Source organism: Magallana gigas, chromosome 4 (genome assembly GCF_963853765.1).
Source record: "Magallana gigas chromosome 4, xbMagGiga1.1, whole genome shotgun sequence".
Lineage (NCBI taxonomy): Eukaryota > Metazoa > Mollusca > Bivalvia > Ostreida > Ostreidae > Magallana > Magallana gigas.
In genome coordinates, this window is record NC_088856.1 from 44,797,776 (window position 1) to 44,815,038 (window position 17,263).

General features: G+C 32.5%; 1 protein-coding gene across 2 annotated transcripts; it reads left to right on the top strand.

The window, feature by feature from the left end:
• Window positions 1–1,571: 1,571 nt before the first annotated feature.
• Window positions 1,572–17,145, top strand: LOC105317563 (origin recognition complex subunit 5). 2 transcript variants are annotated; one of them, XM_066082553.1, is made up of 15 exons: window positions 1,572–1,671; window positions 1,893–2,037; window positions 2,921–3,013; window positions 4,697–4,894; window positions 5,274–5,348; window positions 5,674–5,785; window positions 6,214–6,344; window positions 6,574–6,622; window positions 8,914–9,004; window positions 9,631–9,689; window positions 10,889–11,001; window positions 13,873–13,920; window positions 14,513–14,623; window positions 15,167–15,279; window positions 16,772–17,145. In XM_066082553.1, the coding sequence occupies exons 2-15, from the start codon at window positions 1,933–1,935 to the stop codon at window positions 16,815–16,817; spliced, it is 1,344 nt and encodes a 447-aa protein (XP_065938625.1). In that variant the 5' UTR covers window positions 1,572–1,671; window positions 1,893–1,932; the 3' UTR covers window positions 16,818–17,145. The 2 variants fall into 2 exon arrangements, with proteins under 2 accessions (XP_065938625.1, XP_034307256.2); XM_034451365.2 differs by having other exon boundaries at window positions 1,585–1,727.
• Window positions 17,146–17,263: the final 118 nt, after the last annotated feature.

The following is a 17,263-nucleotide window of genomic DNA, read 5'->3' on the forward strand; positions in this document are numbered from 1 at the left end:
TCAGACCTTCGGTGCTGATACATACCAAACTCACGTAAAAGTATATTTCATGTCAAGTCTATATAAAAGTCTGAAAACTAAAACGCGTGTTGGCTTGTTGGAGGTTTCATGAGGCTGGGTCCAACAACAAGAGAATAAGCTCACGGTAGGCCCAGTATTCGTCCAGTACGGGAGAGAACGCCCCGTAATATACGTATACTCGTAAATTGCAAGCTTACAAATAGATGTACATAGGCCCGCCTGTCGGCATGAATTTTTTTTTTTTTAAAAACCAAGATGCAGACTTCAGCGCCCAAATTTATAATGTTTGTAGACGAAAAGAAAATTGATAAAAAAAATCCATTTAAAGAATTTACTAAGGGAAAAATTATCACACTTGATGTTGTAATTTGAATCATCGCCCATTATTCAATTAGATATAGACCCGTCATACACTTTAATAGTGAAACACAGAGAGCACATGCACCTAAACTCCCTATATTTATACCGGGTACACTGGTGCATACATGTACATATAGCTGTACATGACATATGCGGATCGAGATAATAATGTATTCCCGAAGAACGGGGTAGGGGGATGGGGGTAAATGAATTATTTTGTTTGCCAGGGGAGGTCCAAGTCTATTTTCGGTAACTTTGTCAAATGAATTTAAGAAGTTTGAATTATTCGTGGGTGAGTTCGACACTCTTCAGAGTGTAGATCGAACATTTATATTGCATGCTACAGGCACGTAGCATCATTTTTGAAAGTGGGGGGGGGGGGAGGGGGGGGGGGGGGGAGACTCATTCAAAAATCTGAACAAGCAAAAAAAAGAAAGAAAAGAAGAAGGAATTTTGAATTTTCCTAATCCTAATCCGGGGGGGGGGGGGGGCGTAGTATATCTGTAACTTCAATTTCACTTCTAATTTCCTTATTTTCATACCATTTTTTACATACTCATAAGAAATATAAATCAAGTGTTTATATGTAGATTAAAAAAAATAGTTGCTGCCCCCCCCCCCCCCCCCCCCACGATGCTACGTGCTTGTGCTATTATTGACAATGTGTTTAATTTCATACCAAAATGAATATTTTGAAAAATCATTTAGTTTTCAAATTAAACAACCAGGTTTAAAAATTTGTACTGAATTTCAGCTGTCTCCCTCAATAATTGATCCTTCTCGGAAATGATGAGAAATTTTAGGCTAAAGTAGAGATTTAAGAGCGGAAAAATAAATTGTATTTCTTAAACATCAAGTTTTAAGTTTATATGATTAAAGCAATGTAAATATAGTACAGTAAACAATCAAGTATTAAAACAACGAGGAGGATGATATAAAAAAATATGAAGTTTATGAACGTAGAAATACATTTGTAAGTTATTTATGTCTCTGATGATTTAATATATATATTTTCTTTTATCTGTATTTGTTGTTTTCCGTCCTTTGTGTTAAATTATTTATGAATTTTTTCTTTTATATTTTTTGAAGATCATAAATATAAACACCGAAAATTTCAAAATGTTTAACAGCTACACAATTTCAAGCATTTCGCTCTTCGTCGATTTCTTTAACGATCGGGCTCGTTCTTTAAAATATAGAAAACCCATCCATGAGTTTTGGAGGGAAGTTTGCCTTTTCACGAAAATGTGTTGAAAAAACTGTCGTGTTCACCCAGGCCTGACAGGACATGTAAATATTGCAATCTTGAGCAAGACTTCTACTGTTCTACATGTACAAACTTCCATGTAAGTTATTCCTTTTAACCAACTAAATTAAAAAACGCTAAGGCAAAAGATGAATTGTTGTGGACCTTTGTACAAATGTAATGGACAAAAAAAATTCAATGATTTTGTTATGTCTTCTTGTTTCTGTCGTTTGTTTCATATATATAACGGTACTTTACTTCTTAGAATTATTCGGCTATCAATAAGAAGAAATTCTGCTAGAGACATGGATGGGTCAGAGCCACCCATTGCTGACACGGTATCTTCTATATCAGAGTCAATACCATGCAGGGAGTCCCAGATCAAACTGTTGTTGTCTCTGTTTGGAGAAGTGAGTACATGCCCTTTGTTTTGGTATTTTATATCTTAGCAAACCACAGCCAGTATGTAATATCCTCTCCCATATGGCAGTGGGACAGCCACTGAGTGGGTACAGTCCCTGAAACGTTCTACTTTCCCACTTGAACGATGAGTGAACTGTGAGCGCATGCTGAGCGTACGGTGAGCGCCTATGAACAGTGAATAAATGCAGAGCACAAACACGAGTGCAAAGTAAATGGTGAACAATATATGAAAGCAAGATTAACGATTTATTTGGAGTCCCTCGGGAGTTATCCTTATATTGTGTTTTGTCGGTAATCAGGAAAAAATAACTAGTATTCTACATGTATGTATTGTTATCAGCCTAAATATAATATTATCTGACTGAGCGATTAATGAACGAAGTTTAACGAACAGTGAGTGCAAGGTGAACGCTTTATGAGTTCACAATGAGTGCTTTGTAGATGGTGAGCGCGAACAGAGCAGAGTGGAGAGCACAAGTGAACACACTGAACGCATAGAAAAATTGGAAAGTAGAACATTCCAGGGACTGTACCTCTGTTTTTGAATGGGTCATGTTCATACAGCGCATTACTGAATTTTAGCAAGATTATTTGAAGAGAGTGGAACAATGCTAAATGGGATATCAAATAGTCTGATTTATAAAGCATCCTCCATCAGGAAAAATTAAGAATTTAAAATGTTGGAAAATTTACAACACAAAAAATTTTGATTGTAATGAAATTTTATTAATTTGGAAAATGATTCCTCCAGCTTATTGGCATCTAGACTGTTGAAGCATGGTAGATGCTGTTCATGTATATTGTTGCATTGCAACTTTGAAGAATATTTGGTTAAATAATTTTCATGCTCTGTTTTCTGCTTTATTACAGAAAAGATGTATGACGGTTCCTGCCATATTTGCCTATGGACACACAGCAACAGGGAAATCTGCTGTCATCAACTCCATTCTCAAAACTTGCAAGGTTTGTTTACAAAGTTTAAAAAAGGGAATATATTTTCTTTGTCAGTTTTTACATCAGATAATTAAATGTAATTATTAATAATGTTTTAACTTCTTAAAAGAAATTGATGCAGATTATTTTTTTAAGCTGAAAAAATACAATGTTGATGTAAACTTTAATTGAACAGTTCTATATTCAAAAATATTTTATGTTTATGAAGTTTGGACTACCAATACTAGGTACATCACATAAATTTGTGAAATTTTGAAAAGTGTAGTTTTTAATTAAGATTTAAAAATTTACCAGGACATTAATTTTTGTAATTTCTTAAGCTTAGATTCAACTTTCTTAAAAATATTGAGTATAACGTGTTGAAACTCAAGTTCAAAAAGTCCTAGTGAATGTTTTGATATAGCTGAATAATGAAAGAAAACATCCTTTTTTATTCAAACACGTTTTTATACCCCTGTCATAGAATGTTAAAAAGTTACCTCTTTCTTCATTCTTTCTTTCAATCATTCAGTCATCATTTATTTTCTGTTCATTATCTCGGCAACAGTTGCACACATTCAGAAATATGGATGCGTCAAAGAAATATGCAAGTTAAGGTGGAATAACACACCTGGAAAAAGTCACTCGAATTAACAGTAAATTATTTGATTATGAAAGATAATATAATAAATAAACTGTACATATGTCAAATATTAAGCGAAATATTGGCAGTTTGGGGATAAAAAATGAATATCTAAATAATTCAATTCAGTTAGTAATGGCAAAAGCCCCCAATGGATTCGAAATCGGGATGTACGGATCACAAGCCCGACACTTTAACCATCCGGCTATGAAGTTAAGTACATGTTACCGTGTATAAAATCCTTTTAATATAACGAAGTGTCGTTTCGATCAGAGGTCAGCCATTTTGTGACGATGTGTTATTTCACCTTAAATTTGAATTTGTTCTTGGCCTGATGATTTTTGACAGAGTAATCCCCCTTAAACTTAGAAAAAAATAAGTAATGTTTAGCTCCAACTTTTGAAGAGATTTAATATATAAAGTTGAAATTGCATATAAAAGACAGTGCAGGACAAGTTTGAATTAGGTTTAGGTCAGATAATTTTTGACAGAGTTATGCCCCTTTTACTTAGGATAAAAGAAGTAATTTTCAGCTTCCACTCTCTAGTTTGAAGGGATGCATATGTAAAGTTGAAATTGCATAATATACAAATATTTTATCAGAAAGTACAGGTCAGGGCCAAGTTCGGTCCAGGTCTGATGATTTTTGACAGAGTTATTCCCTTTGAACTTACAGAAAAAAAAAGAAATCTGTCTTTAATTTATGCAAACAAATGTAAACCTAAAAATGGTATATGAAATTTTGGCTGCCATTTTAGAACACATCTACCGTAGTTACAATAAACGTTTTATATTTAGCGTGTACAATATTTGGCAGAAAATAGTTTTTGAACAAGTTGACATGGACTTGAATTAGCGTATTTCTGAATGTAACAATTCTTATACATATATATGAGCAATGTACTACTACTTGATTAAGCAGAAGCCGCATTCAGCCAGAAACGCTAAATAGAATATGCAACCAAATGTAATACATATACAGTATTCATTACTTAGTGTTTTAATTAAATGAACAAGAAATGTTCATTCCTGTCTTTAACATAAAACTGTTTCCTTTGTGCTCTGATTAGCTACCCCACGTGTTGGTGAATTGTGTGGAGTGCTACAGCTCCAGGTTCTTGTACGAGGCTGTACTGAACGGTTTGTACACAAACAACGGCAGGCAGAAACCAGAGACTCCCGTCAAGTGTGAAAACATGAACGACTTTGTCCGACTGTTTCGTCATACTTGCATGGATCTCCATCTTCAAAATGAGACTGTTTATATTGTAAGTGTGCTGCTGAATTTGAATTTGATTAAAAAAATTCAAGTACATCAGTGTAAAATATATTAATACATTGTAAACGATTGAAAAGCAGGGAGTAGTAAATTCAAACTCTCAGCAGAGTTCTAATAAGAATACTGTAAGCTAAATAACTGCAATAACTAATTTAGGTTTTTATTCATTCTCGTATATCAAATTAAAGAAAAAATCAAATTAATATTTTGTATGAATCCAAAACCATAAAATATAAAGTAGAGCCAAGTGGCAAAAAAAATAATTATTGAAAGCCCAAAAATTTGTTGTAATATGCATTTATGGAACTACAATGAAAGATAACCTCTGAAAGTCTGTAATTTTTTGAAAATTATTTGGTGATTCATAGGTTATTGACAAAGCTGAGCGTTTGAGAGAAATGGATGCCAACATTTTACCAGCATTTCTAGGATTACAGGAACTGGTATGCATATTTGAAATTAATTTCAACTTGGAACAATAAATGATATGTTACTAATTACATGTAACTTACTTGTGTACTGCTGATATTGTGTCAACCCTTTTAACTTTGAAAAGAAGAATACAAGGGACACATAGTTGTCACATGTTTACTTGTTAAACTTGCTAAATTGATCGATTGTTAAAAAACCAAATGAATTAACACGAACCAAAACTATTGAAAAATTAAAAGCGTGAAAGGAAAAGGTCCCCTTTTGAGATTTGGTAATAATTTTCGTCCCCTTCCATATATGAATTGATCTGTACGAACATATATTCTGTGTTTGAAGGCAGATGGCAATGTGTGTGTGATCCTATTAAGCGAGATAGTCTGGGAGAAGTTTCGGTGTGGGACAGGATTTCAGGAGCCTTTCATTGTACAGTTCCCTGACTACAACAAAGGTACATGGAAAAGATTCTCCTGACAATTCACAAATGGAATAGTTGCCAAAAGTTGTAAATGAAAGGGCAGGAATTTTATTTAGTATATATTTGAACATTCAGTCTAATAATTTAAACTAGAGAAATGGTTTCAATTTTATGTTCTTTATCTTTATTTTTTTTAGAGCTTTTCCTCACTGCTCCATTTTTAAGAAAGATTTAGCAAATATACAACAGAATAATTGAAATATTGTCCAACCTTTTCACATTTCATTAATTATACCTATATAATATATATGTAAAACAAATTAAAAAAACCCCACAAGTTTTAGAGTAATTCTTCTTTATGTTAACCTTGCTTTGTGTGGAGTTCTACATACCGGTATCTGAATTTGTTGCTTAGAATTGTAAGAAAGACCGTCATTGTAAATTCACTGTATTTATTACAGACGAGCTGCTGAGAATTTTAGTGAGATCAGCACCTGAGGGGTACTCAGCTGAGTTCTATCAGATGTACCTGAGTTTGGTGCTCAGCGTCTTCCATATCGTATGTCGCAATCTCTCCGAGCTCCAACATTTGGTAAGTGCAAGAACAAAGATAAATTTCTTGTGTATAGAGAACTTATACTTGAACAGCAATATTTGGTATTAATGTTAACATCAAATGAAAATGCTTATCTTTGTCTATTGATTAAGGTTTTACACCACTCTATAAGTGCCAATAATATTACCATCCACCTGTCATTGTAATAATTGTAGTTCATATTGGTCACTGAAAATTCCATCATTTTTTTCTACTTTTTTTTTAGGCTGCCATTAATTTCAGAAAATACATTGAGCCTATTAAAAATGGAGAAGGTGAGTTTTGGAGAATATGATAATACATTTTTTTAGAAGAAGGTTAGCCATTTAAACCAAACATTTATAAACAAATTAAGATTGTACTGAAGAATTTTTCTATACAGTTTTTGCGTACTGAAAAATCATAAAAATTTGTGGAGGACAATTTCATACCTGTTAACCTTTCAAAGCTGCTATGTGGGAGAATCTCCCCCTTACCAACTTGGCTAAGGGGGAGATTTTGCGTAAACGACGTTTTTTCACGTGAAATTCAAATATATATTTAAAATACTGTTAGATACCTTATTTTTCCATTGTAATTAATGCATTTGCAATCATTTTAAATTTTATTATTTCTATGACTACCAGTGTGCAATTACAACTTGTGTTGCTGTACATGTTCAGAAAACTATTATTTTGTTTGCATGGTACAATACAAGAAGTCAATAGTGCCACTTTTTATATTAAGTCTTCTTATTGTTCAGTATTGAACCATCACTGCATGCTGACATCTAGGGTAAACACAGAAAATTTATTTTGCGTATTTTGAATTTGCAGTGAAAACCCAGTCAAGAAAATACCTGTAAACAATATTCATTAAAATTATTTTTTGCCCTAATATAGGATAGATTTTTAATTCACAAAACAACATGTATTTCTCTAGTACCATTTAAAAATGATCTCTGTTGTAATATCTATAGCATCTCTGTAATTAATAGTACCGGTACTATAAACTTTAAAAACTCTTGTGAACTGCTTTTTTATCGGTAGCTTGTATAAACACTGTGTTCCAAACTCACTTTGATTTTTACCGACTGTGCTGGCCAGACAGAATTAGTCACGACTCACTGCACGTGGCTTGGGTGCTTTACCTGTGCACCTGTTAAGTGACACCACTGGCTGTGTATTGTTTTCTTTGGTGTTACAGAGTAAAATCAAGATGTTTTAAGCTTTCAATTATTTTTTTATAAGGCCTATGCATAACTAAATACGTAACTGATTTAAGTCAAAACCGGAAGTAATCGTAAAAAGTAAACTGGTCTATAACATGTCTTACTATGATCACGGTAGACAGTACTTGGATGGATTTTGATATATTCAAGCTACACAGCAGCTTTTTGAGCTCAAAATCAGAGAAAACCCCGCAGTGGTTGTTGAAATTTGCAAATAAAGATTCAGAAGTTTTTTTGGGGGGGGGGGGGGTATGGGGAAGACAAATACGATTGCGGGAGAAATTTGTCTCCCGCGCGGGAGATAGGTTGGATGCGGGAGATCTTAGATTTTTAGGCCGTTTTGCGGGAGTCTCCCGCGCAATGCGGGAGGGTTAACAGGTATGCAATTTTCGTGGATTGGTTAACTTTTACATGTTCGTAATTTCATGTATTCTTTTATACCAACATAAGGACATATGATTATACAACACTAATTTATTAATTCTCGGAGGATGTTAATTTGAGGATGAGAGGTACCCACGAATTCCATGAAAATTGAGCCACCACGAAATCTAATGATTCCACAGTACATACAAATGAAAATCTGCCAATTGGCTGATTTTCTGCTGATTTAAAATTAAAAATGATTAGTTTCCAGATTAATGCAGATTCAATGAAAAATATGGTATAATTACTGTAAATCAACTTTTATTTGTGTGCGAGAAATTTTCGCGAGGTTAGTGAGAGCCTTGTCGTCGCGAATATTTCTTGCCGCGAACCAATCCTATGTCTATAATTTTTATAACAATACAGGTCTGGATAAGGCTTGGTCGTGAACATTAGATGTCGCGAACCAGTTTATTGGCAGTTAATTGCGAAATAAAGTCGCCACGAAAAAAAAATTTGTTTACAGTTACTGTAAAAACAACTTTATCTGGTTAAGATATAATATCTAGAGTACCGAGATTGTCTACAAATTATGTCGCACACTGTAGTTTATCCTTAGTCAATATTTTACACAAAAGGGCAGATCACTCTAACCGTACTACTTAACATGGAGTTGATATTTTTCAGTTAGAATGGGCCCTGAGGAAAATCTGTGTTTCATTTTATCTGTTAACAGTAAAGCTCCTCGTTTTGTTAAAAATATATTCATATTCAATACTTAGATGGGCATGGATCTACATCATATAGTAATACAGACAAGTGTTCGGTGAAATTCACAGATATGTAATACATGCAGTCACTACATGTATTACCACAGGGATCAATTACTGCTAATATTGACAACTTATGCTGTTTTTAATTCGAAATAGAAATCAGTATTCAGAGTACAAAGCATAAAATCAGATACAGTGTGAAATCTTGTTTTAACAGCCACAGAGAGTGACAGCAGGAAGCTGTGGAAGAACTTTGAGCCTCACTTGAAGAAGGCCCTCCAGACCGTCTATCTTAGAGAAGTGTCGAGGTACGGGTCATCAAGGATGTCTGATGTATTGTATTCAAAGGAGTGTTAGAGAAACTTGCAGTTAATGATTGATAGAATGTGCAAGATACACAAGATGTTCAAGAATGCACAGAAAAATATCTGTCTGTAATTGTTGGAAGCATATTGTAGGTCCCTATTAATAAAACTGTGAACTTTTCATTAAGAATGATAGATTTTGCCATATTGTTCCGCTAAGTCAAAAATGTTATCAACCTTCAATCTTACCATTTACATGTAAATAAACATCACCTATCAACATGATCAAAACATATAAATCTAAAAGTAAACTTTTTGCAGCTTTGTGATGTTTTATCTATTACATTTAATATTAATATAAGAATTGCTGTATATTCCTTATTATATGCTAGTACTAAATTTCACAATTCTGCCATTTTGTATCAAATTACGAGAACATAAAATTGTGAGAGCCAAACTTTTATGCTAATTTTTTATTGTTCTAAATTCTGGATAAAAATGTGATAGTGAGATTTTAAAATCTGCTAGGGGTACTTCTCACAATTTTAGGGTAGATGTTTATTCCTCGCGTTTAGTTAGGAATCTGCAGTTTGTATTTTTTAAAAACTTAATAATTTTTTTTTCATCAGCACACAGTGGGAGAGGATGCTAGAAGAATCAGATGCTGGAAAGATGATGACTCAGCAAGGTATTAAAGTTTTCATTTTGGTTTGCGTCAAATCAACAAAAGCATTGTAAATTGCTTCAAACACTTACTATGCTTTCACAGATTAAAGACCAATATTTTACTGTTTTACTGTGTGATTTTATAAAAAGAAGTAATATTCTCTGATAAAACTCTTATACGAGGGTCAATAAAAAAATACAAAGATAATGTGACTGTCTATCATATATTTTTTATGAAAGTCATACTTAACAGATCAATATGTGCACCAACACTTATGTTATTGATACGTGAAATTTTAGTCCATTTGATGAAACGGTATTTTTGTTACCTCTTTTTAAAAACAACATGTTTTGTCACCACAGCGCACGGTACATTCAAAACATGTTGTCAAGATTAAACACGCACAGTTTATAGATATACCCCATCTTTATATCATGCTTAGACTCTTGTGTCTCTCTCCTTACATTTTAAAATGGCACTGAACCACTAAACATCTTATTTTCACACATTTGTTCGAGAATCATAAGTTAATTCATCAAAGTTTTCATTTCTAACCGTGTATCTCTTAGTTTACAGTAAGGATAACCCTAAAAGGTTGACGTTACATGTTTTTTTTCCAAATATTTTACAGATATTCCACTCTTTCAGACTGTTTATTACAGTTAAATACAAACTTGCAACTAATTGTTGACTTATTTTTTGCACAATTGAGCATTTTCACAGCTTGTATCCGGCTTTTTCCTGAGTTAAATCTATTTGCTTGTACTTCTCGTTGCGCTGTGACGTCCGGAGACGTCGATATTTTTAGTCAATTCTAAAGAGGACTATCTGTCTTTAGTTACTTACATCTGTTTGACAAAACAATATATCCCGTCATTATTTGGAACATAGAATACCATGATTATACCTTATTTGAGGTTTCAATATTATTTGGTTTGAAGCCCAATTTATAGAAATATTACTTTCAACATTATATGGTTTATTGTTGACATAACACAAATTTTGACCATGCCGTGACCTCATCTTTGCAGGATTAGATTCTGAATAATTCTTAAAAATAAAGGAATTTATTAATTTTTTTCCTTGCAAATTGTTTGAAACTATTGCTAAATTATGTCTACCAAATTTAGTAATGGTATGACGTTAAGTAACATAGCTATGACAAAAGTCTTCGTATTTTTTGATTGACCCTCGTATTTGCATTTTTTTGTTAATTGTAGGGCTGAGCTCCAGAACTCATGTAGAGCTGCCATATTATTCCAAGTATCTGCTGATTGCTGCTTATCTAGCCTCTTATAATCCAGCCAAGTCTGACAAAAAGTTCTTCTCCAAGGTGAGTTCTGTGATGCAAGGCCATTGATTGTTCAAAATGGAGGTCTTTTAGAGGCCACTTGCTCAATTTTAAAATGGCATCTTTTACAGACCCTGAAACGTACTACTACACCACACGCTCGCTGCACGCTCGCTAAACGGTTCACACGAAACGCTGAACGGTTTACACGAAACGCTGCACGCTTTGCCCGAAACGCTAAACGATTTACACGAAACGCTGAACGGTTTACACGAACGATTCTCGCACGAAACGATTTGCTCACTTTTCACACGCTTTGGACACGCTTTTATCCTGATCGTTCGGGTCCTCTCGGATTTTTACCCTGCTTTGTTAGTAAAAATCAATTTTAAGAAAACACGAAATAATAGAAATACTGATATTAGAAATATATATGTACATAAGTATTGAATTGATTAATTAAATTAATTTGGTACTTATATTTACAGCAAAAAAATTATTTATTCACAGAATTAGCCAAAAATATTACTTCTATAAATATATTTATTGCTCAAAAGAAATATCCATGATTCTTATTAGTCCCGTAAATAATAAAAATTCCAGAGAAAAAGTTACCGTAACACAATATTCAATACCAAAAATAAAATCTGTATGATTACAAACTGAAATCGGTTTTTCAGTATTCGGCGGGATTTGTTTTTTCTTCTCACATTAATATTTTTATTGGTTTCAGAGAATACGATGTAAAAATACTAACTGTAAATAAACCTGTAATTATTTACATTGATAATTTGGTTTTTCAGTATTCGGCGGGATTTGTTTTTTCTTCTCACATTAATATTTTTATTGGTTTCATAGAATACGATGTAAAAATACTAACTGTAAATAAACCTGTAATTATTTACATTGATAAATTTGAAAGTTATGTAAAATAAAATTAGTTGAATTGTCGAATCTTTCGCGTAAATAAATGCTCCGTACATAAAATCACAGAGAAAAATCAATGGATTAAATAATAAAGAAAGTTGTCCTTACTGTTTTGGATTTCGGAAAGAACAAAAAATAAAAAATATTCGTATACATAACCGGCGCCCCACATAACGGCATACAATATTTCTATCATAATCTATTTGAATTAAATACCATGCATATATATTCCCATAATAATTAATTGCATGTGTACATTTTAGGAAAATTTCAGTGTGTTAATTACTTGTTGTTTTCCGTTATCAGTGTTTAAATAATTAAAATAATAACTTGTAGAAATATTTTTAATTGGGATTCAGAAGAATTTACTTCCCGCATTTCATAGAAATGAATAGAATATTTTCTTTCTATCTTTACATTTAATTTTGTTTAAATTAATGTTAAATAATCTATCATTGAAATTGTGTGCATCATCAAATACTGATTCCGACTACCTTGAAGTCATTAAATTTCTATTGGCTTTTGACAAAAAAAGAGACGCGTGACCATCCAATGAAAACGAATACACAGAGTTTGATTGACAGGTTCAGCCAGGTGCAGGTCTTACCCGATGTCCGAGGTTATGTGTACTGGTTGTACACAGCCGAATAGTCTCAGTAACTAGTCTTCTTTCAATACGCGTACTTTTCTTTTGTTTGTTAAAAATTAATTCAATTTTGTAAAAAGATAAGTATATCATTTCTTATAGATTTTTTTCACGAGAATATCTCAAAGGAGTTTTGCCAATCAGTTTAAAGTAATGTTTAACACGAGCGCTATTTTGAAACAATTAAATTGTCAGAGAGTTCCGAATGAAATCTGATGAACGTTTCACACGGTTCTCGCACGCTTTGCCCGAAACGATTTACACGCTTTGCCCGAAACGCTGCACGCTTTGCCCGAAACGCTAAACGGTTTACACGAAACGCTTCACGATTCACACGAAACGCTAAACGGTTTACACGAAACGCTAAACGATTAACACGAAACGTTTCTCGCACGAAAGTCACACGCTTTTTTGGTGTAGTAGTACGTTTCAGGGTCTGTATTTTAAATGTAAATGTTAATTTCCCTAATTTTCCTTACCCTCTAAAATTATGAACAAAACATGGATATGTAATGAGTAAATTAAATCAAAGTTAAGAACAAAACACCACATACCCAATATATGATGAGTTTTAATACATGCATATATATAAATATATATATATATATATATATATATATATATATATATATATATATATATATATATATAATGTTTATTCTATTAATTTTGTAAATTCCTTATTAAATATGAGGAATTAATTTCCACGTAAAATCACGAGAAGCAGACCTCACAGATTTTAAAATCTCACTCTTATTTTTTAGACAGTTTTGAGTTATATGAAATCATATCAAAAAATTGGTGCTTGCAATTTTATATTCTTGCGATTTGATGCAAAACACCAGAATTGCGGAATTATGTTCTCGCGTAAAAAAAGGAATTTACAGTATTTCCCAATATGTGTTGATTTCCCCAATATCAAAATAAAGTGTGGGAACCCTGTCATGTACTGTTCATCTATAAAATTTATTTTGTCTTTTGTTGGTAATGGGTAATTTGTCAAGATCATTAAAGCTAATAAGCAAACACATGTACAGTACATTTAAAGGCTTTTTGTTATGGCAGAACTGTCATATGACAGTTACATAGAGTTGGATATAGGATTCAGTGGAGTGCAAAAGAAAGTGACAGCTTGGGTTGTAAAATGCAGAACTTTCCATGCTGTTGTTTATTGAATGTTTATTTTTTTCAATATTTTGACTGTTTATGATTTCATGCTGGAACTTTTTAAAGTTCTGTTAAATACATCTTCAAAGTACACTGCAGTAAAAATGGATAATGGTATTTCTATTTAAAAGAACAGATTTATGATGTTGTGTTTCTTATCTTTATATTTTCAGCATTCAGATAAACACAAGAAGTCCAAAGTCATCAAAAAACAAGAGAGAGTAAGTACTAAAGTTTCTCTTAATTACGATCCTCGACTGTTTAATTACAAAGTAATTATTTAAGAACATAAGCGTATATATTCAAACTGTCTACAGTGAATTTCCAAGGGTAAAGTCAAGATACCAGGTAGATAAGATCTATGTTGGGGCTTAAAGAAAAGCTTCTATGGAATAGACTAAGTGCGTTATCCAGTTCTAACTTTTTTAAAGCCCATAGACATGTCCTTATTAGCTGAGTGGTTTGTGTCTGATCTATTCACAATTTACTACTCCACCCAAAATTAATTCTTTCTTCCATGGTATATAAAAGCAGTCAAAAGTGAATATATATCAGAGCTAAATTTTTGGTTGACTAGATACATGTAATACAATAAAACTGCATTGGATGTTGAAATTGGACATTGACTAGCAGATATTTGGGGACAATAATGTTTTGATATGAAAAGGCATCCTTTCGTGTTTTAGAAATATAGATACCTTAAAAATGATGGTAAGATAGAATAGAAATGCGTGGAAGGATGACATTTATAGTTTTTTGAAATGAAGAAATGGTCACTATTTTTGACAAACATCTGGAACTTTTATTTTTCAGACCAACAACCACATGCTTGGTCCAAAGCCCTTCCCCTTGGACAGACTGATGGCTGTCTTTTATGCTATTGTGGAGGGAAAGGTTGCGCCTACCGCCAATATATTCATGCAGGTATGAAAGTTTTGTACACCTTAAATTTATTTGATCTTGTAAGGTAAATGTATTATTAATTTAAAAGTGCAAAGAGATTATTTGGATGTGTGTTTAAAGTGTTTCTATTTTTCCCACAATATTTCTTTTTTCTTTCTTTGAATTCATATTTTCAAACGGAAATAAATGAAAAATTATTTGATATGATGTTGCACTTTTCTAACAAAGAAATTTTTCAACAATAAAAATATCAAATATGTAATTTTGAACGCTTCGTTGTGTGATATTGCAATAAAGGGGAGAGGGGGAGGGGTGATAAAAGGACATTGTAGATGAACATCAATCTCAAGTTTTCGATTAAAAAATGTTGAAATGCTTTTACAGTTCAAATCTAAATAGCTTCAAGGTACAGATTATCTTGTGCTAATATTGCAAAATTTGATTTGATTTGATTTGAAAGATTTAAAAATTTAATCTGAATTTAAAAATAATTTAACAATTAAATTTTTAATTAGCATTCAAAATTTTCATTTAATTTTCAATGTTTTTTGTGTTATTTTTTAGATAACTTCTTTAGTGTCTGTTCACCTGCTGTCCCAGGTAGCTGGAGATGATCAAATAGATGTACCCAAGTATAAATGTCTGGTCTCCTTGGACTTTATCAAATCAGTCGCCAGGTTTGTGCATTTTTTTGAAAACTTCAACTGCATTACAGCTTATGATTCCTGAGGCATTGTGTTACATGTATATCAGTGACGTTCATCTAGGTTAGAGAGGAACTTTGATTTAAGCTGCTTCGTTTTACTATATAGCATCATATATGAACACTACCGTTAAGCAATGGACATGTTAGGTATAAGTGTATAAAATAGCTGTTCAATAGTAAATTGGACCATTTGGGTACTGTTTCCTAGAATAAATGTTGTACAAAATGTGTCTCCAGAACAAAATTTGATGTTAAGAATTTATGAATATTCAAATTGGTAATGGGTAATTTTGTCCCTCTAGATGTTGTGATGTGTATGTTAAAGTAGGACTTTTAAACTTAGTAGCAATTAAACTAATATTTTTGGCTTATAAAATTTAAATCAATTTGCACGATTTCATCCATCCATTTGACTTGCTTCACTTCATGAATGTTCGTGAGTACATATAGTCTGAATTCAGGTTGAATTAAAGGACAACATAGAAATAAGTCTGTTCATGTGCGTTGCATCTTTTTAAAATCCAACAATTTTTAAGGTGACAGATTCTTGGGTTGTAACTTGGTAAACTTTAGTATCTTTTAAGAGAAATAGTTGTTATGAAAAATCATTGGATACTTGAATTGCAAAATTTGATCAAGCAGCTTCAAAGTTGAGAAAATGAAAATATATGAACTTGTACAATGATGTGCCATAACTGTAACACAATACAACTTTCATGTGAATTGTTCTGTTTTTGGAACTGAAGAATTTCTGTTTAGTGGTTCACCATAATAAACAAAATTTTGTGGTAAATTGATCATATGTTTATACTGTTCAAAATAAGCCTTATCAAAAGGTGTACTGTTGTGAAAAACATGGCAGACTTCTGAAAAAGAAAATGGAAATCCACACTAATGATGTGTGTAGGTTTGAGACATTATAAGTGCCGTGTTGTGGCCTAGTTTCAACTGTTAACCTAGAAAAAATACTTTGACATGGAGGAAATTATTAAACCAAGTGGGGACTGGTAATTAAAGAGGTCCTCGTGAGAACCTGATGATTCTCGAAGTGGTTTGGATTGGTCTGTAAAGTACACACACCGTTTGATCTTTTGAGATAAAGAAACTTGTCCTAAAGCAGGCCAACAAACTTGTACGTTTTATTTTCTTTAAAACAAAAAGTTTATTGGAATTCAAATTTATGAAACAAATATTGCAAAAATGCTTGATCGATTCTAAATAAGTTTATAGGAATCGGATGAGATATTTAAAAAAAGGAGGGAAAGTTATTATATCAATGTAGAACAATTTGAATGAAATACAGGTACTTTTCTGTATCAGACCTAAAACCGGAATTATGTAATCTTAAAAGCCATAAATTCAAAATAATATCAAGTTCAAATAATTATCGTTAAAGTTACTGGTATTCTTTCTGAGACAGGGAAATATTTTGAAATATTTTGTATTTTTTTTTTTGCTTTCAGAACTGTTAACTTTGACGTTGTACGATACCTTTATGATTTTGTGTGAAGACGTTTGGAATGAGTTTAGACAGACATGGATATATGTGTTCAAAGAAAGACGCTTCTCTGGGAAACTAAGACAGAGTTCGAGTGAGAGTAAGGGAAGATGGCCAGTTTTTGGAACACGATGCAACTGCACACATTTCCAGTTGGAAATGTGGTAAGGGGGCAGTTAAATAAAACGAAGACAATTCCACACGTGACAAAGAAAATGCATTCCCATTTCTTGTATGGTTTGTCGATAATTGTGCTAAGGGATGTGATAAAAATTGTATGTTTGTATATTGAAAGAAAAAATGATCAGATAATGATATTAAAACTGTTTAGATAAACAATGTTTTTGCTCTTCAATATATGAGATGTCAAAAAAGTCCTGCGTAATACATAGTCTGTGTAATGGTGGGAATGGGACAAAGAATTTACGTAAGTCGAGTAGCAATGGTAAATTAACTA

Bases quoted from the DNA above. Each gene is read 5' to 3' on its own strand.
- LOC105317563 (XM_066082553.1), top strand. From the start codon at position 1,933: ATGGATGGGTCAGAGCCACCCATTGCTGACACGGTATCTTCTATATCA. The intron at 6,623-8,913 runs GTGAGTTTTGGA...TTGTTTTAACAG, and splicing joins GCCTATTAAAAATGGAGAAG to CCACAGAGAGTGACAGCAGG. The intron at 9,005-9,630 runs GTACGGGTCATC...TTTTTTCATCAG, and splicing joins TATCTTAGAGAAGTGTCGAG to CACACAGTGGGAGAGGATGC.